This window comes from Lygodium microphyllum, chromosome 11, assembly GCF_053477565.2.
Source record: "Lygodium microphyllum isolate KBCC chromosome 11, Lygodium_microphyllum_v1.1.10, whole genome shotgun sequence".
Taxonomy (NCBI): Eukaryota; Viridiplantae; Streptophyta; class Polypodiopsida; order Schizaeales; family Lygodiaceae; genus Lygodium; species Lygodium microphyllum.
In genome coordinates this window covers 94,544,034-94,571,523 of record NC_141145.1, presented here as the reverse complement: position 1 = coordinate 94,571,523, position 27,490 = coordinate 94,544,034, and the positions used below count along the sequence as shown (strand labels likewise).

The 27,490-nt window shown below is 43.7% G+C and overlaps 1 protein-coding gene across 2 annotated transcripts; it reads right to left on the bottom strand.

Moving 5' to 3' along the window:
• Positions 1–27,399, bottom strand: LOC148029102 (plasma membrane fusion protein). Of its 2 annotated transcripts, XM_087687860.1 has the most exons (6): positions 27,025–27,394; positions 1,367–1,474; positions 851–969; positions 656–756; positions 511–570; positions 169–429 (listed from the first exon to the last, which is right to left on the bottom strand). In XM_087687860.1, the coding sequence occupies exons 1-6, from the start codon at positions 27,323–27,325 to the stop codon at positions 345–347; spliced, it is 774 nt and encodes a 257-aa protein (XP_087543986.1). In that variant the 5' UTR covers positions 27,326–27,394; the 3' UTR covers positions 169–344. The 2 variants fall into 2 exon arrangements, with proteins under 2 accessions (XP_087543987.1, XP_087543986.1); XM_087687861.1 differs by lacking the exons at positions 511–570; positions 656–756; positions 851–969 and having other exon boundaries at positions 1–429; positions 27,025–27,399.
• Positions 27,400–27,490: the final 91 nt, after the last annotated feature.

Here is a 27,490-nt window from a genome sequence, read left to right as displayed (position 1 = left end):
GGGAGAAGGACTACAGGCAGCTGAAATAAATCATTATACCCCTCAAATAAAGCCTTCAAGACTGCATCCTAAGATTCTTGGAGGGCTGATTTGAATTTTTCTTATTCGAGTGCAAGATAAAGATCTATGAGCATTTCTTAAACTCCCTTTTGAGTTGCTTTACTATAATTAATTGAAAATCAACATTATCATGAACTCTCTGTAAATTAACCAACAAAAGTCCCTCAAATCCAACAAGGAAATACAATACATAATTGAAAAAATTTGTATGGATGCTCTTTCTATGTAGCTCAATGTTAATTGAAGGAAATGACTCTACAAAGCATTTGTTTGTGTTTGATAGCTCAGGAAATTCCAAGGCAGCCACGAACACCTTCTTCAAACCTATCGAGAGCATTGTTTGTCTGACCGAATGCCTCAGCAACTTCCCTATCAAAAGGAAACAACCCTGTCATTTCCTAGACACACAAGTTTATCAAAGGTTGTCATTTTGCAGCAGTCAAGTATCACCTCTTCAATGCATTTCCAGTGGATGCAGCTGCAAGGATCTCATTAAGAGAAGCAAAAGAGCTGCATCAAAGATATGCTAATTAAGAGCTGTTTCACTAGTGAAAACATGAACCATGTGTCACAATCCTCTTGGAAAGGATCACACCTGATGAGATCATTCAAAGCCAGATTAGTGTTGACTTTGGCAGGGTCAAAATCATCCAGCAAAGAGGCCGCATTTTTCATGATGAGACGGAAGGTACAGACCTGGATTCTTTCAGTGCACAGCCTTAGAATATGTAAATGTTTCAGGGAATGGCTAGTCTAAATATTTGAGAAATTTCGGAACAGGGCATATCACCTCAACACCTGTTTTGACTTGAAAAGAAACAAGAGAACCTTCTTCAGGTGTGATACAGTCACGTGCAGCTACTTTCACTAGCTTCTGAGCTTCTAACAAATCATTTGCAGCGAAAGTCTCTGGGCAAGTATGAAAACTCCTGGTTATTTTCCAATACTCTTGGGATTCTTTAATACCCTTGACACTGAAATACTCTATCCTGACAGATTTCAATGACATTCAACCTTAAAATTACTAAAGGTAGCTTTTAACATTTATATTTCTAATCAATGAAAATTTCAGGCATAAATTGATATAAAAATACTAGGTTAGAGTCCTTTCCTCACTGATTAACAACTTGTTATATCAACACACTGAATGATTGATTAAATAACACTTCCATGACTCTTGAAACATGCTAGTTCAAGACTCAGCTATTTAAAAAACTTTGACTTAGGTCACATTTCTGTGACTAAAAAAACATGCTTCTAGCTGGTTCAAGACTCAAGTATTCACTCTGGAGTGTTGACGTCTTACCACTAAGAGAAATTGCATTTCTCAGCCTATCACGGGATGCAAAGATGGGTGCTAGAAGATATTCAGCTGTCTTCTTCTTTTGCCCCTTCAGCCACTCCTTTGGTCCTGCTATAAAAATGTGCATCTCAGTTAAGCTTTAAACCATACATTTACAATTTGCTGTCCCAAATAAAAGAAGTGAAATTTCTGCCCTCTAAAGGTTTGAACTATGCATATCCTTATAAAGAAAATTTGCTTTCTTAACAATGGAGGTAGATAACTATAAGTTTAAGGACCGCTCTATTAGAGGAACCATAGGAAGCACTAAGTATAGGGTTTGGGTAGAAGCAATCAAGGTTAACAGCTATATCTTGAGAGATAGAAAGGGCCCCATGATTTATCAGGAGGAAAAGCCCTAGGAAGCACTGGGGTTTGAGTGTAGCCACTGCACTATGTAGTGACCATTGCAGTTCTGTTGAAGTTAATTTATGATAACGCTAGGGCTTTGATCGACACGGGGCTGACAATGGACAGTTCCTATTTGCATGGCTCACAAAGGCATACATAGACATCGTGAGAAGACTTCTGATTTTACACTGTATAAGAGTTCCTGTGGGTTCCAACTGTGAAGTCGTCTACCTATTGAGAACACAATCATTCAGTAGGGAGGAGATAATATCATGAAGTCCCGCATGTCTGATTGGTTATTCCCCAAACTTATTAGGTTAGAATTCAACAGCACACATGCACATGCGCACTCTCACAGTGAACAAATGAATAGCAAGAGAGAAGAGAGTGCTGGAAGGTCACATCCACTATGCAAGAATGATAATGAAAGTACAATCCCTAAGGTGCTAAGTGCCATGCCGACTGATGGGTGTTCACACAAGGGAAAAACCCTTTTCCAACTAGAAGGTAAAAAATGCCCATAGATAAGGGAGCATTCACACTAGAATTACGGAGGAACACGATAAACATAACAAACCCCCCTTCAGTGAATGATGTGAACGTATATAGGGGATAGCCAAATCAATTCCCAAATGATATCAAGCCTAAAGCCTTGCAAAAGGCTTCAAACTTCTCTCTAGAGAGAACTTTTGTAAACATATCTACCAAGTTGTCCTATGCAGAGACATGAACCAAGTCAATCTCTCTTACATGGAGCCTCTCTCTCACATAATGATGTTGCACCTCAATGTGCCTAGTGCGAGCATGAAAAAGTGGATTCCTTGCAATTGCCATGGCATCTGACTATTGATGTAGGTAGGAGTGGGTGATTGCTATCCCCACACTAAGATTGACCCAAAGGCATTTGAGCCATACACATTCCAATCTAGCTGGAAATGTTGCCTTCTATTCAACTTCACACCTAGATGTGGCCACTATAGATTGCTTCTTACTCAACCAAGAGATGCATGAATCATCCAAAAATGAAACAATTACCACTAGTGGACACTCACAAGTCAAAACATCCAACCCAATCACTATCTATGAATGCATGCGAGTAAAGAGAAGTGCCTCTTTGGTAGATGAGGCCCAATGTCTAAGTGCCTTTAAGATAGCAAAAGATACGTTTGACTACTTGCGGATGCATAGTACTAGGGCTGTGCATAAAGCATGCCAACTGAGAGACCCCAAACCCACATATCTAGTAGTGTATTACACAAATAAAATACACAACCAACAGCCTGCTGATAGAGAGAAGCATCAAATGGATCTCGTGCATCCTAGAGTGTAAACCTGTGGCCAAGATCTGTGACAACAAAAGCATGCTGCAATTCAGCCTTCAAGGCTGAAATCTATGTCTCATGAGATTTAGCTAACAGCATATCATCCACATAAAGAATGAGAATCAAGACATTATCCCCATCTTTACGGATATAAAGCGTGCTCTTAGTGTGTGAATTCCTGAAGCAAAGAGCAATCAAATATGCATGCACCTTCCCATACAATGGTCTAGGTGGTTGTTTCAAACCATAAAGGGCCTTATGCAAGCAATACACTTTGCTCTCTAAGCCTTTCTTAACAAAGACAAGAGGTTGTGTGACATAACATAATATCTCCTCATGTACATCACCATTCAAAAAAGTAGTTTTCACATCCAACTAATGCACATGCTGATCAAAATGGACGGCCAAAGCAATGACACTGCAAATGGTAGTTATACATGAAGTGGGTGTAAATGTCTCATCATACTCAATCCCATGCTACTAGGCACACCCTTTAGCAACAAGATGTTACCAAAGGGATGTGCATGTAGGCCAATAAGACACAAGATCTCTGACAAGCGATTCAAGAAAGAGAAGAAGAGAAATTGCAGAGAGAAGTATTATGAAAAACCCTCAATCTTTGTACTATTGAGCTAAAAATGCATTAGCCCGACTTAAACAGACCCAAAACATTCTTAATTAATGAAAAAAACCTTTCATTTTAAAAAGAAATACGACCCTAGAGAGTTGTTGTGCCCCACATGCAAAACCCTAATTTGGGTACCCCAAACTTTCTATAAATACGCATGCAGCCCACCACTCTCCCTTAATCTCTTTTTTGTAGGTTTCAAGAGTCGTAACTCTATTGTCCACACCCCGTTCACGGAGAACATTATGGTTAGAGCTTCCACCAACCACCTGTCATCATTCGATGCCCAATTCCAACCTTCTGCACGCGGTTTCTACTATTGCCTACAATTGGATGATTTTGCCAGTTGTCTACAGTCGCTAGGATTTTCTCTCTCCTTTGAATGCTACATTTGCAATTTCTAGCTGGTGCCTGACATTCTCTCACCTCTAACATTTGCATTTGCATCTACCAGTTGTCGCCCAATTTTTCTCTCTCCTCAAATACTTGCATTTTTAGTTTTTTCTCTCTCCTACACTGTCGTATGCATTTACTAGTATTCGACACTCGGAGATTGTCTTTGCTGCGATTCAGGATCCGTTTGGAGTGTGACACACTCTAAAGCTCATAACCTTTGCCTTGATCCTAGAGATACAAGAGTTCGAGGCTCAGTATTCACTACATCTTGTGTTTGTTGCATGAGCACTGTATATTCATTATTCATTCACTTTATTATTCATAGTGGTCACTGTCTCTGAGTTAACCTAACCCTAACCCTAACTGTATTCTGAGTTTATCAATCTATGCTTTGTGGTACGATTGGTTTCATGCTTTTTGCATTTAGAGCATTTCTTCACATGTAGACCCAACCCTTGGTATACCCAAGATTATAAAACCTTAAACACGTTAAGCACATCAGCTCTAAACCCTAAAGTAGCATACATAGAAGTGTTCTTCTTTCAGCCCTTTTATCAATACCTTTAGTGCTTCAAAATCCGATGTCCGGGTAAAATACGAGCTCCAGTAAACAATTGTACTCCCTTATTAACATCACTTAAGCACCTTCCGTTAACATCGATAAAAAATGCGCATCATTGAAAGTGACATCCCATAAATTCATCTCAATGTATACATCATAAGATTCTCTTGGAACTAAAGTTCAAGAAACCGACTTCCTTGGACTCACTCTTCCCAGAATTCTCTGCTATGAAATGCAGCCAACTGAATCCATGCTCCCTAATTTATCCAAACACTTCTATACAATCATGACCCACCATCATTGCTATCACACCAAATTGGCTTGAAGTTGTCTCAGCATACACCTCAATGTATTCATGTGATCATGATATTCCTGCTTCATGTTAAGCATGTGACATTGCATGGCATCCTCTTGTGATGTTGTTGGCTTGCTTATTGCTTTAAGCTCAGATTGAATCAGAGCTTCTTCTTCAACTACTTCAGAACATGCTTCATGTTAAGCATGTGACATTGCATGGCATCCTCTTGTGATGTCGTTGGCTTGCTTATTGCTTTAAACTCTGATTGAACCAGTGCTTCTTCTTCAACTACTTCAGAACAGCCACCTCAAAGGACCAGACTTCCATACTGCTGCTATTTCACGCAGGGAAAGACTCCACACTTATGATGGCCTCCCTCTCCAATATTAGTGCAGCTGCTTATGTCGATAACAGTCTGTCAGCTCCTCAGCATTTTGCATCATTATTTTCAGCTTCATCACGAACAAAAGCAGCCTCCTCAATTCATCTTCATACAGACACAGGCTGCCCTGCATCTTCTTGTATGGTTTCAGTGACCTTTGTTTATTCCGCTATGTTGCTGATAACAAGAGTTTGCCTAACAAGAGTAGCATCAAGCTTGAAGTTTCAACTTAGTTCAGGAAGCCTCTTTCAATTGAAAGAAGCTCTCTAATTTTCTTCAGTTTTGAAGTTGACAAGTCAGAAAGCTTCTACACAGTCATGTCAAGCTTCTACGTCTTTGTTGTGACATCCATGATGCAGTTGTTGCACACCTCTCATTTCAAAAAGCACCCCCTTTTGAAGGAGACTTCCCATCCTCACACTTTGTTTGATCAGAGAATCCTTCTCTCCATGAATTTCCTTCCATCTAACTTCTCTAACCTTGGACTCACCAGATAAAAAACAAGTCCATCATGAAGGAAAAATGATCCTCCCCCCCCCCCCGCAAGCATGCAATCCCTCTCTCTAAGAATAGCCTTATCTAAGCCAAAATAGCCTTGGCTTCAATAAAGGTAAGCTTTTTCTTTATACACTGACCATGCAGCTCATTAAATGCATAATAAAATAGGTCCTTCTGAATGTTTCCCTTTTTTGTGCCCTTCATCAAACTGAGAACCATATGTCATAAACATCCATCGAGTACGAACCCTTTTGGTTGCTGTAGTCTGCCCTTCCACTGTCTTCTTGCTTTCGGCTAGCTCAGTTGCTCCTTATTGCCATGTTAATCACTATAAAATTGTCCCTCTTACCCATGATAGGTCTGCAAGCTTGGTTCATGAGGCAATCTATAAGAGTGCTACACCCATAAACATGTTTGCACTGGAACCACGGTCATGGAAACCATGTATTTGGTGTATTCTTTGTGACTTCTAGTCATTCTACATTCAAGCTTTGCACCTCAACATTGTCTCAGAGCATGTTGTAGTCAAAGTTTCCATGTGGTGGACAATAGTCCATACGACATCCACCCCCTCCGAACTTGCACATCCCTGAATGTGCCACACTATGTAGCCACCTAGATTAAACACCCATGTGATCTTCCAAACATACATGCACATAATCAACCTCCCACCAAGATCATAAACCCAAATCACAAGTATCTTCTAAAATGCATATAGCAATCCCAATCTCTCCCACCTGGATCATAAGGCACTGATAGGGCATAAATTCCCTCTATCATATAGCCCTCTACGACCAAATCCACAAACTCATTAGATCCTCCACAATTAAGGGTAAACCAAAATCCCATTGCAACAACTTGTGTCCCTAAGTTTCACTTGCAAAAACCCTTTCCTCTGGCACATCAAAGCATTCGATCCTAGTCTCAAGAACCCGCAAAGAAACACTCTCCTTGTCTTTTATCTCATTATGTAGTGCTAGAACATGACTTACAAATGCAACTTCTTTGCCTTGCATGGCTGGAGCAACCATCTGCACATCCGAGTACTTTCCCAAAGCATCTATTTCTTTTGCATCTTCAAGTATCTTGGCATCATCTCTCTCTTTCTCGATAGCATCAGCACAATCCATCATCACATCCTCAATAAAACTGTTCCCAATACCATTAGTAGCCAATTGATCCACATTGTCAATCATAGCATTTTTGACATCCTCCTCTAGCACTGCATTAGCCAATGCATCTGTGACCTAAAGATCAACCTACATATTAGAAAACATGGTGATATCCTTGTTCAAAACCTCTCCATCTTCATAACCCTCGAGCACTACTTCCATATCAGCATTTAAAATCAATACATCTGCATCAATAGCACCAAACTGCATGTCAAACATCATAGAAACATCCCTAGTCATGACCTCTATAGCACCAGTACACTCTAGCTTTGTGTCCACATCAGCATTATCCTTTCACTTCAGCATCTAGTGGTGGAAGCTCAAACAATCTAATAGACAAGTCATGATTCTACATACAAACCTTAGCTTTTTGGGCATGCTTACATTCTTCCTAAACTTTAAAAGCATGCTTCTATTCATCCCACATTGTATGTCGTATCTCTTGAACTTGTTCTTTGAACCCGCTTTCATCAATGCATTCAAAACATTCAATCCTCTAATCCTCTTGGATATCAAACTACTGCATTTTTTCATCAAAAACTTTTAGTAAGATATATCTCCTATCCATTAAAAAGACCCACTTCCTCTACAATCAATTGAGATGCTTCCATTGCCAAATCCTCCATCCACTTAGGTTCTTGTTTAGTAATTTCTTGTTCCTGCATATCTATAACTTGATGCATTAATTGCATTTGCACTACCTCCATAAATATTTCAACCACTCGTATCTTGCAATCCATATCCAAAGCTTTGCGCTTAACTACCTATATACTTTTCCAATAACTGCATCCACTCCCTGCTACATTCCCTATCAAAGTCCCTATTAGCTCCATGGTTCTACAATCTCACATCCTACAATCTTGATGGGGCAATTCAAGTCAGGTTCACCACTTATGTTGGAGGGATACACATGTAGGACAATAAGACGCAAGGTCTCTAACAAGTGAATCAAGAAAGAGGAGAAGAGAGGTTGAAGAGAAGAACACGCTTCTTAGCTGTAAGTATTATGAAAAATCCTCAACCTTTGTAGTGTACATGGAAGTAGCATACTAGAAGTGTTCTTCTTTCAGGCCTTTCATCAATACCTTCAATGCTTCAAAACCCAATGTCCAAGCAAAACACAAGCTCCAGTAAACAATCATACTCCCTTATCAACATCACTTAAGTAGCTTCCTTTTCCATCGATTAAAAATGCCCACCATTGAAAGCATGTTCCATAAATTCATCTCCATGTATACATCATAAGATTCTCTTGGAACTAAAGTTCAAGAAACCAACTTCCTTAGACTTACTCTTTCTGAAATGCTCTGCTATGAACCACAACCAATTGAATCCGTGGTCCCTAATTTATCTAGACGGTTCCCTACAATCATGACCTAGCCATCATCGTCACACCAAATTGACTTGAAGTTGTCTCAGCATACCCCTCAACATATTGATATGATCATGGCATTCCAACTTCATGTTAAGCATGTAACATTGCATGGTGTCCTCCTATGATGTTGCTAGCTTGCTTATTGCTTTAAACTTGCCCTGAATCAGCGCTTTTTCTTCGACTACTTCAAAACAGCAGTCTCAAAGGACTAAACTTCCATACTGCCGTTATTTCATGTAGGGAAAGACTCCACACTTATGACAGCCTCCCTCTCCAATCTTAGTGCAATTGCTTACATCCATAACGGCCTATCAGCTCCTCAGCTTTTTGCATCATTATTTTCAGCTTCATCATGAACAAAACCAGCCTCGTCAATTCATCTTCATGCAAACGTAGGATGCATCTTCCTATATGCTTTCAACAACCTTCGTTTATTGTGCTACATTGCTGGAAGCAAGAGTTTGCTTGTCAATCGTAGCATCAAGCTTATGATTTCAACTTAGTTCAGGAAGCCTCTTTCAATCTTCTTCATAGCAACCACAATCGAGGTCCTTGACTCTTAGACTAGTTTAGTGATTGCTCATGGTGAGGCACAGCCTAGCGGCTTGTACCATATACCCAATTTTTGTTTCCTTCTGAGCCAACACCTGAGGACTCTAAGTTCCACCGCTTCCAAGCTTTAGTCGCTACACAGGAGCCTACGAGCATCAAGCGTCTTTGCCATTTTCGCTTAGGACATCTACAATATGACTCTCTTTATGAGTTGTCGCGTCGCAAGAAGGTTGATGGCCTTCCACACCTAAAGTTATCACGGGATGTCTATAAAGCTTGTCAACTTAGAAAGTAGCATTGTACCCCATTCCCTCAACAGTCTACACATAGAGCTGAGGCACCTCTTAGATTGATTCATGTTGATCTTTGTGGACCAACATCCATCGTCACCTTGAACGGCACATTATATTTCTTTTTTATTATGGATGATCATTCTAGATGCATGTGGGTGTACTTTCTCGAGCATAAGTCTGATGCCTTCGCATATTTTGTTGCTTGAGTGCTGCTTATACATAATCACACTCGTCATCATGTAGAATATATGAGTGATAGTGGGGGCGAGTTCACCTCCCATGAGTTTTCCGAGTTTCTACAAGAGCATGATATTTCATGTCAACTTATCTCTACCAACTCCCTTTCACAAAATGAAGTCATAAAGTGTAGGAATTGGACCATCATAAACATGGTATGCTCAATGTTGTTTGCAACAAAGCTCCCTGAGCACCTTTAGGTTGAGGTTGTTTAACACTTTGGTGTACATCCTCAACCAATACTTGATTGCGATTGTCCCTCAAAGAACTCTGTATGAGACGTTCTGGCTCTCAGCATGTAGTTTTCCGCTTTAGAGTGTTTTGGAATCGCACCTATATGCACCCCTATAGATCTATAGTAGGGAAGCTTCTTTGATTGATTCACATTGAGCCAAATTCAGCTTACTGCGTTAGTTTGCTTAGTTAGTATTTCACTGCACGTAGGGTGTCACATTGGATTGCATGTCCTCATGTTTTGAGATATTTGTAGGTTACCTATTCTTATGGCCTAACTTATGGATTTGGCTTATGTTTACAGGGATATAGTGACTTTGACTAAGCAAGAGATCCTAACACCTGGCATTCCCAGGGCAACTACCTCTTTACCTTGGGTACAGCACCTATCTCTTAGGCCAACTGTAAGCAAGAGACGATGGTGGCTTACACGCCCAAGACTGAGTATCGGACTCTTTTTATGGTACCACAGAGGCTATCTACTTGAGAAGCTTACTAGTAGCACTTCAATTTCCATGCGACTCTCCCACCATTATCTACTACAACCACCAACGTGCCATTGCCCTTGCAGGCAATCTAATCATTACACCACAAACATGGCATATGGGGTCCACTTTCACTTCACCAAAGAGGATGTTGAGCTACATATCATACGCCTAGAGTTTGTACCTTCCTCCCACAACTTTGCAGACACATTACCCAAGGTGGCCGGTGTTGTTGTCACCATGTGGTAATACTTTTTGCAGTTGCTTTTTTTATTTACTTATATAAATATTTTATTTTTATTTTCTTTAGTTGCTGTTGCTTTTTACCCCTAGAGTTCTCTTGGATAAAGCCGGGATCTTTGCATGGCCAGAAAAGGCAACCATTGGGACAAATTGGACTAATGGTTTGTCTGAGCCTTGGGATTGGTTCCACATTGAATGGACACTGAAGAATAGAATGCCAATGGTTTGGGATTGTGGGCTTAGCCACTGGAGATGGTGTAGGACAATGAGCTCGGCCAAGACAAAAAATGCACATGTAAGAATGCTCACTGAATAAAAGTCACTGTAACTAAGCCACATTACACTTTTTGATGTGGTTGCAATGATAAAAGTTGCTCAGAACAACTTGAGGAATGCAGGGGTCACCATCCCTAATATTTAGGGAGTTACTATTTTTGGACCCTAGAATCTGTTCGCGTCATTATCTTTGTTTTTGCACGAGGATTAATTCTTTGTTTGTGCTGAGGTCAAATTTTGCACTAATCATGGAGAATTTTAGACCGAAAGGTCTAAACGGGAAAATTTGTTACATGTATGCCATGTGGCACAAATTTCCAAAAGAGAGAGAGAGAGAGAGAGAAAGAGAGAGAGAGAGAGAGAGAGAGAGAGAATTTTAAAAAAACGTAATAGGCATAAGGGGTAGATCTGAGAATGAAGTTTTGAGGAGCTGAGGGTAGATAGTTGTAGTTTCATCAACTATGAAGAGTACTTCTTCGTCTTTGACTCATGTATGGAGGTAGAGCTTGCTCCCTCTGATCAGCTCTCTCTCTATTCTTAGAGGAAATGCTTTGCATGATGGGCTGATTCCATCGAAGGTACAGTTTTGTGTTTTCTTTGCACTTCTGCTAAGGCAAGAGCCTCACTGTCCAAGTTCAAGAGCAGTTGTTGGCTTCTCCAATGCAGAAACTAAAGGAAGTAATGACCATGCCACACAGAAATAGGGTTTTTCAGCTCTGATTTAGTGTTGTTTGTGGGACTGTTTTAATGCTGGACAATAAGAACGTTGAATTCAAAGATTTGCATGCTGCAATTCTGCACATGAATCATTGAGTTTCGGTCACAAAATGCTAGACATGCTGGATAGTAAGAACAATGAATTCAGAGATCTGCAGACTGCAATTCTGCACATAAATCATAGAGTATTGGTCACACAAAATGCTGGACATGCTGGACAGTAAGAACAGTGAATTCAAAGATCTGCAAACTGCAATTTTGCACATGCTGGACATGCTAGACAGTAAGAACAGTGAATTCAGAGATCTGCAGACTACAATTCTACACATAAATCATTGAGTTATAGTTACAGAAAATGCTTTCCTAAAAGGAGTGTTGTTCTGGTCATGTTGTATTGTCCTTATGCAGCTAGGATTTACTCAGAAAAGATGAAAACCAACGGTTCTCAAGTTATGTATTTTGAAACATTACATTTTTGTAACTTTCCATCTTTTAATTGAAAAAGAAATACCGAGAGGGACACCGGTCTTCGAGGCCAATCTGGTGTTGAGCGAGGGAATGAGGTCTCAGATTTTGTGTGTGTGAAAAGACCAGGTGTTAATTGAAGGAACCACCGCTTTATGTGAGTCATAGACCAGTTCCAATTGTAGTATATTCTACCCAGTATCGGCTTGGGTGCACCCTCCCCTATTTCTTCAAATTGATGAGGAGGGTGATTTCCTCCAGCTTTCCCTTCCAATTTGAGAGGGGATGGCTTTCTTCTCTTAGTGGTGATAGGATGTTGTTTACAATTTCTTTTTCAAATATTTTTTGTATATTATACTTTGTATCTTCATCCGCATCATCAAGATGACATGATTGTAAAAGGACGCTTGGACAAGTGAACAATTCCTCTAAGAGGGCACTGTCCAAGTAGCACCATTGCATAGTATTTTGCATGAGTATGAGCACACATGCATTGCCTTTTGCATCACTCAAGTGCTTTGGCATTCTGCTCTTATAAACATGCATTTGTGCGCATTTATCCCTTTTCAGTCTTTCTGAGTGATGGACTCTAGATCCACCATATTCGCAGCATTGCATATGGCAATCTCCCTTGCTTGCTTAGCTTTGCTAGCTTGCTTTCCACACATCTTTTTTGCCTCTACACATACCCACTATAATTGCTTTACGCATCACTAAGTAGTCGTAGGGATAGCTTGCTTATTTTATGAAAGCCTTAGGGACTGGCTACTAGTCTCCTATCTGTTATCTAATCGACTGCCACATCTTTTTTTTGCAATAATCCTTATCAACAAAAAGGGAAAAAAAACACAGTTTATTGTGGTTCCATCCACCTTTATAGGACTTGGTAGCCATTGGGAAGCTGGCATGCACCCTTTGTCCAATGCCCAGGCTTCTCTGGGGTGACCACTTGGACTCCCTTGGTAAAATAACCATTGCCTTTTTAATCTTGGTAGGCCACTGGGCAGCCGCCAAGCACCCTTTGTCCAATGCCCTAGTTGCTTTAGGGTGGAAAGCCTTGGGGTAAGAACCCATTAAAACAAATCCACTCAAGTCAAAATCTTGGGTTGGCCTTCCTTTCTAGCTCAATTTTTGAACCTGAGAAGGAGTGTTGAGCTAAAATAAGCATTACATACCGAATTAACCACTCAAATAGCCCCAAAAGTGCTTAACTAATGAAAACCCTAAAATGGTAAGTAGTTTAAGAGAGTTTTAAAACAGTGTACCATACGAGGCCTCAAAACTTTCTATAAATAAGCATGTTGTCCTCCATTCAACCCAATCTCATTTTTGCAGGTTTGTTAGAGATCTGATCACAGCCAGTGCAGTGGCAGCCAATGCAGTCGGACAGGCAGCCGCAGTGTGCAGTCGGACTGCCACGTGGCAGTCCGACCTGTGCAGGCAGTCGGCTGCATTTAATGCAGTCGACAGGATATTTTCTGGCACCCTGTTTTTGTCCAGATTCTGGCTATAAATAGCCGACATCTCCAGCAGTCTCCTACACCTCTCCGCTCGCAGATTACAGACCGGTGACGCGCAGATTCCGTCTCTGTTTGCAGATTTCAGACAGGAGACAGTGCAAACTGCAACAGACTTCGAGGTGAACAGCAGGTTGCATCGTCGAGGTGGAGACACGCAGTCCAGCGCACTGCGCCCATGTATATATCTACATATCTTTGTATTCAGCACACTTTATACAGCAGATCTTCATCTTCCACTGTCTCTTTCTCTCTCTTCTCTCTCTGCGTTCTCTCTCTCTCAGTCCTACGCTTCCGCACCGCTGCACTCTGACATGGTATCAGAGCAGTGTTAGAGGGCTGACTGAGCGCAGAATCAACCTGAAGAGGAGTTTCTATCGCAACACAAATTTGCATTTTTTGTGTTTAAGGGCAGACAGGAGGGCTGCGCCTTGGAACAAGGCTGGAGCGAGTGTGGGCGCGCAGGAAAGGAGTCCAAGTGGTGGATTTGCTGCTGTTTACTGCTGTTTGACGCAGAGGAAGTTTGAGTTTTCAGCCTACAAGTGCAGGTTTTGCTTTTTCATCGCCTCCGGCGGGTGAAGAAGGTTCAGGACGCGGAAGAGCCTTAGCAAGCTGAGTTTTCCCAGTCAGAGGGGGCTGCTTTTGCGTTTGTGAAGGCATTACAGGTGAAGATGTCTACAGAGATTGACTTGGAGTTCCAGTCGATTATGGACCGGAAGGTGCTTGTCTTACCGGCTCTTCCTGCAGATCAGAAGCTCGACGGCGACAACTACCGCATTTGGCGCGTCATGATGTTGGCCATTCTTGAGTCCTATGATTTGGCGGAACTGGTACAGGAGATCAACCAGCCCACGGTAAGAGATGAGTCCAAACTCTCTTCCGATGCTCGTGCGGAGTTGGCCAAGGCACAGTCTCATTGGGACAAACTGAATGCCAGGATTCGTTCCTTTCTTTTTCTATCATATACTACAGCCGTGATCGCTCACATTGAGCACTTGACGGTGGCTCGAGAGATATGGCTGGAGCTTGATCACATGTACAATCGGATGACCCTTATGAAGCGGGTTTCTTTGGAGGTACAAATGCGGACCTTGTCCGTAAACAAGTCTTCTTCGCTGCGGGAGCACATTAATAAGCTAAGGCAGCTTCAGATGCAGGTTCAAAATGCAGGAAAGCCGATTTCCTCCGAAGACATGGCGATCACACTATTGTCCCAGTTGCCGCCACGATTCGGTACATTTTACTCTGCCCTTATTGCTTCGGGGCGAGAGTCTACTCTTCGATGGGAAGAGTTGGTTCCTATGGTCTTGGACCAAGAGGAACAGTTAAAGGGACAGAATGCTTCCAAGATGAAGGCGCTGACAGGTCAAGCCTCTCAGAAGAAGGGGAAGGACCAAAAGAAGAAGAAGGGGGGATAACAAGTCCAAGAAGGACAAGGACAAAGACTCCACATGCCATATTTGTGAAAAGACTGGCCATTGGAAGAAGGATTGCCCTGACAAAGACAATAAGGACACCAACAAGAAGGACACCAAGGATTCTGGAGCGGTGGCTGCACCCTCATCAGCTGCATTTCTTCATCTAGCTGTCATGAGGACGCTTCACCGAATGCTTATGATGCTGCGATGACGGCTCCCCAGGCTCGAGAGTAGATTGTTGATAGTGGTGCCTCCCGGCACATGACTCCTTCATCAGATGGTGTTGCCCAATTGCGACCCTCGCGTGGGCAGATTCTCATTGGAGCTAGCTCTTCAGTATCTATTGTAGGTCGGGGTAAGATGCAGCTTATTCCAGATGGACGAGGTAGTACCCATACCTCAAAGGTTTTGCATGTACCAGGCTTAGGATACCATCTCCTATCAGTTCATAAGATTTGCTCCCTTGGCCTTTTGGTGGAGTTTGACAGTACTACGGTGCGAGTCCTTGATCGTGGATCGAGGAAGGTTCTATCATCCGGATATGAGGAGAACGGCATTTATAAATTGAAGTCTTCCACCGCCCTCTCTACTCTTCTTCTTACCTCTCAGTCACAGTCAGAGTTATGGCATGCTCGGTTTGGTCACCTGAACTATGATTATCTTCGGAGGGCATCACGTCAACAGCTTGTTCGAGGGTTGCCGGATATAGTGGTGAGCCAGCAGCCATGTGTCTCCTGCATTCGGGGGAAGCAGCATAGGAATGCCATTCCCCACACAGCTTCGCGGCGGTCTACTTCACCGATGAAACTTGTCTCTATGAATCTATGTGGCCCTATGAGGAATGAGTCCTTGTGTGGGAGCTCGTACTTCATGCTGATCGTAGATGACTACAGCAGGATGACATGGGCCTATTTTTTGGCATTAAAGTCAGAAGTTTTCTCACACTTCAAGGATTGGCTTTTCTTTGAGGAGAACTGATCGGGCCGGAAGTTGAAGACCTTGCAATCCGACAAGGGCGGTGAATTTGTTTCTAATGAGTTTGCTCGGTTTTGTGCAGATAAAGGAATTCACTAGGAGTTTGCCAATACCAACACTCCTCAAGAAAATGGCATTCTTGAACAGAAGAACCGCAGTGTGATCGAGATGGCGCGCACCATGATGGAGCACCGACAGACCCCTCAGGTTCTGTGGGCCGAGGCTGTGGCTACTGCAGTCCACATCCTTAATCGATCCCCTACTTCGGCTGTGGAAGGGATGACCCCGTTTGAGGCTTACTTTGGGACGAAGCCAGATATTTCTTACTTTAGGGTCTTTAGGTGTGATGCCTATGTTCACATTCCCAAGACTCACCGTGATAAATTTGACGCAACTTCCTGAAGATAGGTATTTGTTGGCTACAGCTCCCAGTCCCAAGGCTATCGATTGTATGATCCCGTCAAGCGGGATGTGTACACTAGCCACGATGTGCGGTTTGTGGAGGTTCCGGCCATATCAACGGGTGAGGAGCATCCCGTTCTTGGAGATCCAAGGGAGAGTTGGGCTCCTTCTATAGTTCCACTGGAGCCCGTGCCTTTTGATTATGATTCTGTTTCTGACACAGAGTCTACCGTTCCACTGGTCACCCCTGAGAAGTTACCACCGGTGGATATTCCAGAGTCTTCCGCTGATGGAGAGAGACGAGGGGAGGTTCGGCCTCCTCCTCGATGGGCCCGTGACACACTTCGTGATTCAAGGATCGAGGGGGTTCCTGAGGAGTGGGGACCGCAGGATGGTCCGCGGCGGTCACGGCAGCACCAGGCACATTCTACGGAGCTTGTTTGCTCTAACTATTGTTTGATGACCCGTGTTATGCAGGATCGAGAGCCCACCTCCGTGAAGGAGGCTTTACAGTCCGCACCATGGAAGAAAGCTATGGAAGCCGAGTTGGAGGCTATTGAGAGGAATTGCACTTGGTCACTCGTGCCCCACCCCCCGAATAAGAAGGTGATTGGCGTCAAGTGGGTCTTCAAGACCAAATACCTTAGCGATGGTTCTTTGGATAAGCACAAGGCTCGCCTTGTTGCTAAAGGTTTTGCACAACGCCCAGGGATTGATTGTCATGATACTTTTGCCCCCACAGCTCGTATGGCGACCATTAGAGCTGTTCTTGCCTTGGCTGGCCATAGGAGATGGCCTGTTTACCAGTTGGATGTGAAGTCGGCCTTCCTCAATGGTGATTTGAAGGGGGAGATCTATGTTGAGCAGCCTCCTAGCTTTGGATCTTCAGATGGGAAAGTCTACAGGTTGAAGAAGGCCTTGTATGGCCTCAAGCAGGCTCCGCGTGCATGGAACGAGAAGATTGATTCATTCCTCTAGTCTCAGTTGGAATATCGGCGTTCCAAGGCCGATCCGCAACTTTATGTTCACGCTTCCGAGGATGGTTGTGTGCTTTTTGTCTTATATGTTGATGATCTGATTGTCACAGGTGATGATGCACAACAGGTCCAAGAGACGAAGTTAGCTTTACATCGCACGTTCAAGATGACGAACTTGGGTCTACTCCATTTCTTTTTGGGCCATGAGATTTATCAGTCTCAGAGGGGGATCTTCATCTCTCAACAACGATATGTACAGGAGCTCTTCATGTCTTTTGAGATGGAGGATTGTCGGGCCCTTTCTGCTCCTATGGATCCGAACTGGAAGGCCACTTCCCATTCAACTTCTCCTATGGCGAACGCTTCCCGCTATTGTCAGTTGATTGGGTCCTTGATTTGGCTTCTCAACACTAGGGTTGATCTTTGTTTTGCTGTTAGGCTCTTGGCAGGGTTCATGAGTGAACCTAAGACGGTGCATTGGCAAGCTGCTCAGAGGCTACTTCGGTATTTGAGGGGGACGTCTGATTTAGGGATTCATTACCCCGCAGGGATGGATGGTTCAGATCTTGTACTTGCATGTTGGAGCAACTCGGATTGGGCCGGTGATGTGGACCACAGGCGGTCTACTACAGGTTATTGTTTTACCTTGGGTGCAGGTGTTATCTCATGGAGTAGCAAGAAGTAGCCCATGGTAGCTCTTTCGTCTACTCAGGCGGAGTATCGGGCCGCGTCTTCCACCACATGTGAGGCTGTGTGGCTTCGGAAATTATTAGAGGAGCTTGGGTGCCCCCAAACTCGTCCTACTTTGCTGCAATGTGACAATGAGAGTTGCATTGCCTTGGCACAGAACCCTGTTTTTCATGCCAGAACGAAGCACATAGAGATTCAGTACCACTTCATCAGAGAAAAGCTTCTGGATGAGACCATCACTGTGGAGTACTGCGAGACGGAGGACAATCTTGCGGATTTGTTTACGAAGGCACTTCCCCAAGCTCTGCTTCGAAGACATTCCAAATCCCTCAGGCTTCTGCCCTGCCCAGGCTCTGAGAGAGGGTGTTAGAGATCTTATCACAGCCAGTGCAGTGGCAGCCAGTGCAGTCGGACAGGCAGCCGCAGTGTGCAGTCGGACCACATAGTCGGACTGCCACGTGGCAGTCCGACCTGTGCAGGCAGTTGGCTGCATTTAATGCAGCCGACAGGATATTTTTTGGCGCCCTGTTTTTGTCCAAATTCTGGCTATAAATAGCCGACATCTCCAGCAGTCTCCTACACTTCTCTGCTAGCAGATTACAAACCGGTGACACGCGCAGATTCCGTCTCTATTCGCAGATTTCAGACAGGAGACAGTGCAGACTGCAACGGACTTCGAGGTGAACAGCAGGTTGCATCATCGAGGTGGAGACACGCAGTCCAGCGCACTGCGCCCGTGTATATATCTGCATATCTTTGTATTCGGCACACTTTATACAGCAGATCTTCATCTTCCACTGTCTCTTTCTCTCTCCTCTCTCTGCATTCTCTCTCTCTCAGTCCTACGCTTCCGCACCGCTGCACTCTGACAGGTTTCATGCCCTCTAGCTTCATTGTCCACACCCCGTTTGTGGAGAGCATCTCAACCGAAGTTACCCGTTGTTGTCTACATCCATTAGGAGCCTATTTCCAATCCCCATCCACAATCTACATCAATTTTTGCTACATTTTACTAATCAGCCACATCATCTACAACTAGCGACCTGCTAAACTGCTCTGTTTGTGATTTGTGGCTGCTGTTTAAACTCCCACATCATCGTACCTGCGTTTTTACTACTGTCAGCTTGCCACATCATCGTACTTGCGTTTTTCCTGCCATTAACTTGCCACATCATCATCAGCTTGCTAGGTTTGCAGTTTTCTCTCTCTTCTACCTATCCAACATTGACTTGGCACCACGCACTACTGCGTTTGTTGTTGTCCAACATATAGAGACTGATTTGCTACATTTCAAGATCCATCAAGAGTACAATACACTCTCCTACTCAGTAACTCTACCTCGGTCGTCAAGATCAAGGTACAATTTTCATTCTTGCACGATTTGTTTACTACACGAGCATAGTATATTCAGCATTCAGTTATTGATTCATATTTCCATGGTGTTCATTGTCTCTGAGTTACCCTAACCCTAACTATGCTCTTAGAGAATGGTATCATAAGTTTGATGCATTCATGCAGTCCCAAGGCTTTCATAGAAGTCAAGTGGATCACTGCTTGTACACCAAGAAGGCAACGAATGGCAGCCTAATTATCTTGGTTTTGTATGTTGATGACACGTTGATTGCTGGCAGGGATACTCATGCCTTGGATTCATTGAAGCAAAGTCTTCATGGTAGCTTTGACATGAAGGATCTTGGTGATGCAAATCACATTCTTGGCATGCAAATACTCAAAGAGATAGATCGAAAGGCTTACTCTATCTATCTCAGTGGGAGTATATCTCCAAAGTTTTGCAGTGTTTCAATATGGAGCGGGGAAAAACAATTGGGGTTCCATTTCCTCCATATGTGAAACTTAGTGCAGAGGACAGCCCTATATCTAATGATGAGAAGGTTGAAATGGCCAAGATACCATATGCTTTAGCTGTTGGCAGTTTAATGTATGGTATGGTTGCTACACGTCCTGACATTGCCTTTGCAGTGGGAGTGGTTAGCAGATACATGGCAACCCTTGGCAAGAAGCATTGGGATGCAGTGAAAGGTATTATGAGATACCTCAAAGGCACAAAGGAGTTGTGCATCTGCTTTGGAAAGCAGAAGGCATCTATTGTTGGCTTTACGGATCCAGACTATGCTGGTCATGCGGACTGCAGGAAGACACTTCTGGGTATGTGTTTACTTTCACAAGAGGAGCAGTCTCTTGGATCTCCAAGCTACAAAAGTGTGTTGCATTGTCTACTACAGAGGCAGAGTAAGTGGCTGCCACTGAGGCATGCAAGGAGAGTTTATGGCTTTCACGTTTGGCGAGAGAGCTTGGTATCACAGAGTTACCTGTTCTCCATTGTGATAGTCAGAGTACTATCATGCTAGCACGGAATCCTATCTTTCATGCAAAGACAAAGCACATACAGGTGAAGTACCACTTCATTAGAGATGTACTTGACAGCAAGAGCATTGAGCTTGTCAAAGTGCATACACATGATAACCCTGCAAACCTTCTCACGAAGGGTCTTTCAGCAGAGCGGCTTGCTCATTGCCGACAGATGATGGGAGTTGGATAGATATTTGTATTTCAGCTTTGTATATACCTAGACTTAGCTGATTCTTTTCTCCTCTTCAGGCACATTGCCTTTAGGTGGGAGGTTGTTGGAAATAAAGGCCTCATGCCTTTTAAATGTGCTCGAGTGTGAACATACCCTTAGCACTTGCACTTACACATATATATCTATCTAAAAACCTAAAGATACACACTCGTCATTGTACCTAAAAACGTGCTCTCTCTACTCTGCTCTATCTCACTCTCTCTGTCTCACTACGCCTAACGACAGTCTGTCTCGATCTCCGTGCCTAACCGGTCCCTATAGAAAGAAGAGCTTGTAAGTATTATGTCCCTTCCTTTTCCTTCAAATGATTTTATTTCTCATGATCAATTTGGAGTAGGTGCATCTTCATATTTACCACAACCTCCAAAGACTAAAAACTCACAGAATGTGAAAGCATATGGACAAGACTCAGAAAATGAACACGAGAGAGAGAGAGAGAGAGAGAGAGAAAAGAGACAAAAGAACGCAGAAATCTACAGTCAATGAACGGGAAAATGAAGAGAGCAAATATACAAGGGCTGTGAATGCAATAAATAATGCAATTGGCCAGCAAAAAATTGCCGACTACAACATAAATGAATAAAATAATTAGCAATCAGTCCTCTAGCTGCCACATGGCACCACCACCTACCTAACAAACTACCTGTACATTGTGTTAGCTAAAAATGTCCACTGACTGACAGGAACAATAAATAATGCCCTCCGAGAATACCTCCGAGAGAACTAACTACACCAATGGTAACCTCAGAAATGCTAGTCCATAGGATGAATAATCTCTAACAGAAGAAGAGACAAAAAAGAGGAGGAAAATATTCAATCTAATCACTATGTGTTTCCCCAAAGAGGTAGGCATATAAAGACAAGTCCTTAGGGAAGCACTCCACCTTTTTAAAGTGAAGAACTATTCAACTAGAAGGAAAGAAAGCCGCTATGCAACACCAACTAAAGAGGACATCTTCATCCATATCTTTAAACAAGAGGGTCTACCTTTGCTAGCAAGATCTAAAGCTTTGGTGTGGATAGTAGTGCCACTCATACAACCCATCAAGGATTAAATAATAGATGTGCATGTCAAAGGAGACCTATTCACCATTTGATGAAGTCTCTCATTATAATTCACAAAGCAGGCACAATAGCACACTTATCAAGCCCATTGTTCCAAGTCTATACCTAATGTTCATTGCATTCCTAATACCTTGTTAGATAGTCATTTCCTGGACAGATGGTGGACAGCAGATCAGCACAAGGTGCCACGTTAGCAGGGTGCCACGTCAGCAGGTGCCACATCAGCAAGTGCAGTCGGATAGTTATTTGGGCATTATTTTATTACAATCTGCATTTAATGTAGCCAACCTGGTCATTTTTATGCCTTTTCTTTTTGGCTATTTATAGCCAGTTTGTGGCACACTCCAGCACTCATTCATTTCAGATTCTGATCTTGAGATCTGTTGGCTGAGACAGACTATGCTCGGGCTGACGGAGATCGAGGTCATCAAGTCAAAGACATACGCCCATATTTCCTCTGCCCCCTTGTATATTTCTACACTCTTATACAACATACTACACTGCAGATTTTCTGCATTTACACTATCTCCTTTTCTCTCTCCTCTCTGTGTTCACTCTCTCTCAGTCTTTGTCCTACGCTTCCACATCGCTGCATTCTGACATGGTATCAGAGCGGTGAAGATGGACTGACTAAGGGCTGAACCTACCTGAAGAGGAGATTTCAGTGCAACATAAGGCTACGTTTCTTGGATTCGAGGGCGAGCGGGAGGGCTGCACATCGGATCAAGGCTGAAGTGAGTGTGGGCGTGCAAGAAAGGAGTCTAATCAGTAAATTTGCTGCATGTTATTGCTATTCGAAGGGGAGGAAGGCTGCGTTTGAGGCCCTCCATTGCAGATTTTATTTTTTCATCGCCCATAAGATTTGTGCTCTCGGTCTCTTGGTGGAGTTTGACAGTGATACTGTTTGAGTCCTTGATCGTGGATCGAGGAAGGTTCTCTCTGCACGGTATGAGGAGAATGACGTCTACAAATTGAAATCTTCTTCAGCTCTTACTTCTCTTCTTCTTACTTCTCAGACATAGTCCGAGCTATGGCATGCTCAATTTGGCCACCTGAACTATGAGTACCTTCGGAAGGCATCGCAAGGGTCGTTTGTCCGAGGATTGCCAGACATAGTAGTGAGCCATCAGCCATGTGTCTCCTACATTCGTGGGAAGCTGCATCGGGATGCGATTCCCAACCAAGCTTCTAGGCGGCCTACTTCACCCATGGAGCTTGTATCTACAGATGTTTGTGGCCCGATGAGGACCGAGTCCCTGAAGGGGAGCTTGTACTTCATGTTGATCGTAGATGACTAGAACAGGATGACTTGGGCCTCTTTCTTGACTTTGAAGTCAGAGGCTTTCTCTCACTTCAAGGATTGGCTTCTCTTTGAAGAGAACCGTTTTGGCCGGCCATTGAAGACCTTGCATTCAAACAAGGGAGGTGAATTTATGTCTGATGAGTTTGCTCGTTTTTGTGCAGATAAAGGCATTCACTAGGAGTTTGCTAACACCAACACTCCCCACAAGAATGGCACTTTGAAGCGGAAGAACCAAAGTGTGATCGAGATGGCGCGCACCACAATGGAGCACCGACAAACACCTCAGTTTCTGTGGGCCAAGGCAGTGGCTACCACAGTTCGCATCCTCAATCGATCTCCCACTTCGGCCGTTGACAGGATGACACCTTTTGAGGCTTACTTTGGGACTAAGTCTGATCTCTCTTATTTCAAGATCTTTGGGTGTGACGCTTATGTACACATTCCGAAGACACAGCGTAATAAGTTCGAGGCGGCTTCCCGACGACAGGTTTTTGTTGGCTATAGCTCCCAGTCCCAAGGTTATCATTTGTTTGATCCCGTTAAGGGAGATATCTACACGAGCCAAGATGTGCGGTTCATGGAAGTTCCAGCCACAGAGGGGGATAAGGAGCACCCCGTCCTTGGAGATCCAGGGGAGAGTTGGGCTCCCGAGACCATTCCTTTGGAGCCAAAGCCTCTTGATGGAGATTCTTCTTCTAATTCAGAGTCTTCTCTTCCACCAACCACCCCCGAGGAGCTTCTGCCGATGGATGTTTCTAAGTCTTTAGCAGATGGAGAGCGACGGGGAGAGGTTCTCGTCCTCCTCCTCGTTGGGCCCATGACACACTCCGAGATTCAAGGATCAAGGGGGTCCCTGAGGAGTGGGAACCGCAGGATGGACCACGTAGGTCACAGAGAAACCAGGCACATTCTTCGAAGCTTGTTTACTCCAACTATTGTTTGCTGATCCGTGTTATGCAAGATTGAGAGCCCACTTCAGTAAAGGAGGCTTTGCAGTCTGATCATTGGCGGAAGGCCATGGAAGCCGAGTTGAAGGCTATTGAGAGGAATGGCACTTGGTCTCTTGTGCCTCGTCCCTCTCACAAGAAGATGTTGGTGTCAAGTGAGTCTTCAAGACCAAGTACCTTAGCGATGGTTCTTTGGACAAGCACAAGGCTCGCCTTGTTGCTAAAGGTTTTGCTCAGCGCCCAGGCGTTGATTTTCATGATACTTTTGCCCCCACTGCTCGTATGGCGACTATTCGAGCTGTTCTTGCCTTGGCTAGCCATAGGAGATGGCCTGTCTTTCAATTGGATGTGAAGTCGGCCTTTCTAAATGGTGACTTGCAGGAGGAGATCTATGTTGAGCAGCCTCCTGGCTTTGGATCCTCGGATGGGAAAGTTTACCAATTAAAGAAGGCCTTGTATAGCCTCAAGCAGGCTCCGCGTGCATGGAATGAAAAGATTGACTCGTTTCTTCGGTCGAAGTTGGAAAATCGGCACTCTAAGACCGATCCGCAGCTTTATGTGCACACTTCCGAGGTTAGTCGTATGTTATTTGTGTTGTATATTGATTATTTGATTCTAACAGGGGATCATGCACAGAAGGTCCGAGAGACCAAGACAGCTTTACATCAAGCATTCGCGATGATGGATTTGGGGCTTCTTCATTTCTTCTTGGGTCACGAGATTTATCAGTCTCGGAGGGGGCTTTCATCTCTCAACAGAGGTACATTCAAGAGCTCTTGGTGACTTTTGAGATGGAGACTTGTCAGCCCATTACTACTCCTATCAATCCGAATTGGAAGACCACTTCACACTTGGATTCTCCCATGATGGATGCTTCACGCTACCGTCAGTTAATTGGATCCTTGATTTGGCTTCTCAACACTCGTGTTGATCTTTGTTTTATTGTGGTTCTTTTGGCAAGGTTCATAATTAAACCCACTCAGGTGCATTGGCAGGCTGCCTTGAGGATTCTTCGATATTTGAGGGGTTCCTCTGACTTAGGGATTTCTTATCCCACAGGTTCAAATGCTTCAGATCTGGTTCTTGCAAGTTGGAGTGACTCGAATTGGGCTGGCGATGTGGACCACCGACAGTCTACTACAGGCTACTGTTTTACCTTGGGTACAGGTGTTATCTCTTGGAGTAGCAAGAAGCAACCCACAGTAGCCCTTTCTTCTACTGAGACGGAGTATCGGGCTACATCTTCCACCACATGTGAGGTTGTAAGGCATCGAAGATTGTTGGAGGAGCTTGGCTGCCCCCAAACTCATCCTACTCTTTTGCGGTGCAACAATGAGAGTTGCATTGCCTTGGTACGAAATCCTGTATTCCATGCTCGGAAGAAGCACATTGAGGTCTAGTATCACTTCATTCGGGAGAAGCTTCTGGATGGGACCATTGATGTGGAGTATTGAAAGACGGAGGATAATCTTGCAGATTTGTTTACGCAAGCGCTTCCCCAGGCTCTTCTTCGGCAGCATTCCAGATCCCTCAGTTTTTTGACCCGTCCAGGATCTGAAAGGGAATGTTAGACAGTCATTTCCTCGACAGACAGTGGACAGCAGATCAGCGCAGGGTGCCACATCAGCACGATGCCACGTCAACAGGTGCCACGTCAACAAGTGCAGTCGGACAATTATTTGGGCATTATTTTATTACAATCGGCTGCATTAAAGCTGACCTGGTTATTTTTATGCCTTTTCTTTTTGGCTACTTATAGCCAGTTTGTGTCACACTCCAGCATTCATTCATTTCAGATTCTAATCTTGAGATCTGTTAGCTGAGACAGACTGTGCTCGAGCTGACGGAGATCGAGGTCATCAAGTCGGAGACATATGCACATATTTCCTCTGCCCCCTTGTATATTTCTGCACTCTTATACAGCATACTACACTGCAGATTTTCTGCGTTTACAGTCTCCTTTTCTCTCTCTCTCTTCTCTCTGTGTTCACTCTCTCTCAGTCTTTGTCCTAGGCTTCCGCATTGCTGCACTCTAACATACCTACGTATGTATCACTCACCTTGGCATTGCAATGACCTCCACTGAGGTGACCTTGGAGACATTGTTCAAGGCTTTGAGTGGGGACATGGCTGACTTGTACATGCAGAGAAAAGAGATTGAGAGAGGACAAATGCCTAAAACTGATGTACACTGATCTAGAAAACTCATACAGGGCAAAATGCAGTATATACATAATGTGGTTTAGGGCATTCAAATGGGGGGGAGAATATAGTGCATATGTAAGTGGCAACATTTTCCTTAGAAACACCACAGGATTGATAGTTTCAAGTGGCAAAATAAGCAAAGAGTATTCTCCAAAAGGTTCCTAGACCATGGAGATAAGGGTAGCCAGAGTTATAAACGTTTGAGATAGCTCAAGATGGCCATGTTAATTGATGTTAAACGTGGGTCTCAATGATTTGGGTGACTTGTATTTTATATTAGAGTCTGAATCTCAAAGGACACCTAAAGTCTGAAATATAATAATACTGAAGTGCTAAAACTGGAAAGGCAGAGAGCTCCCCCAAGGCTACTAACTGGGCTTCTGAACAGACTGATATTCGGGACAACTCCCCCGCTGGTTAGGAAGCTGGGTGGAGAATTTCTGAACCTAGTTCTTAGACTAATGTCTGGAGATTGCTATTCATATGGAGAACATGGAAGTGTCTAACGCCCTGTGCTTGAGCACATAGGTTTCCCAATTTCAGGCATGACACCTGGTGAAACTCTATATGAAGTATCTACATCAGTTGCACATTTGACTGTATTCGGATGTTCACTGTAGACTTATGTTCATTCTGGGAAGTTGGACTCCAAGTGCAAGCTGTTGATAAGCATTGATGGCACTTGAATGGCCTTGCAGCTCAAAAAGCATGAGGCTTGGCCTGCCAGTAAAATGTGCAGAATGTTGACCTCCTTGTGTGATTTCCTTCCCAGTTCTTCAGAGACATTCTGAATGGCAACATGAAACACCCTATGAGTGAAGCCTGCAGATTAATTTGACTCAACACAGGGAAACTTACTAGGTCCTAAAATGCACTATAGATTAACAAACTGAGAGCTCCTTCTTCATTCTACGGGGCCAAAGAGCTTAGGCAGCTGAAGAGCCAAAACAAATGTGACGTATTAAAGGCTCATGCTAATATAGTTTTTTGCTTAAAACATCAGAAGAAGGCGCACAACTTCGAGAAAGCTCTTACAGATGCCGAGGGAGAAAGCGTCGGCGGTGTCGGGAAGCGCAAGGGCGCCAACGAGCACAGAAGCAAGGAGGCCACGACAGAGGAAGCCACGGGGGACGTGATGATGATGTTCGGGTGGGAGCTCGCGATGATGATGGCCCTGAAGATGATCGAGGCAGGCCGGGTCGTGGATAGGGCTAGGCGTGGCGAAGGTCAGCCTCCTGGCCGCAGGCGGAGGAGGAGGACAAGCGGAGCTGGTGATGGATATGGTGGTGGCAGAGGCACATGGAGGATGATAAGCATAGCCATACATAGCCACCATCGTCCCGGCTACGAATGTGAAGGCAAAAAATATTAACGAAAATGCCCCTAAATCCTCCTAGAGATCACACTTCATAAGGGATAAATAGCTATACTTGGAAAACAACACATATGTATTATAACAATTTTATATTTCTCAATATAAAAAGAACATACCTCTTAAGGT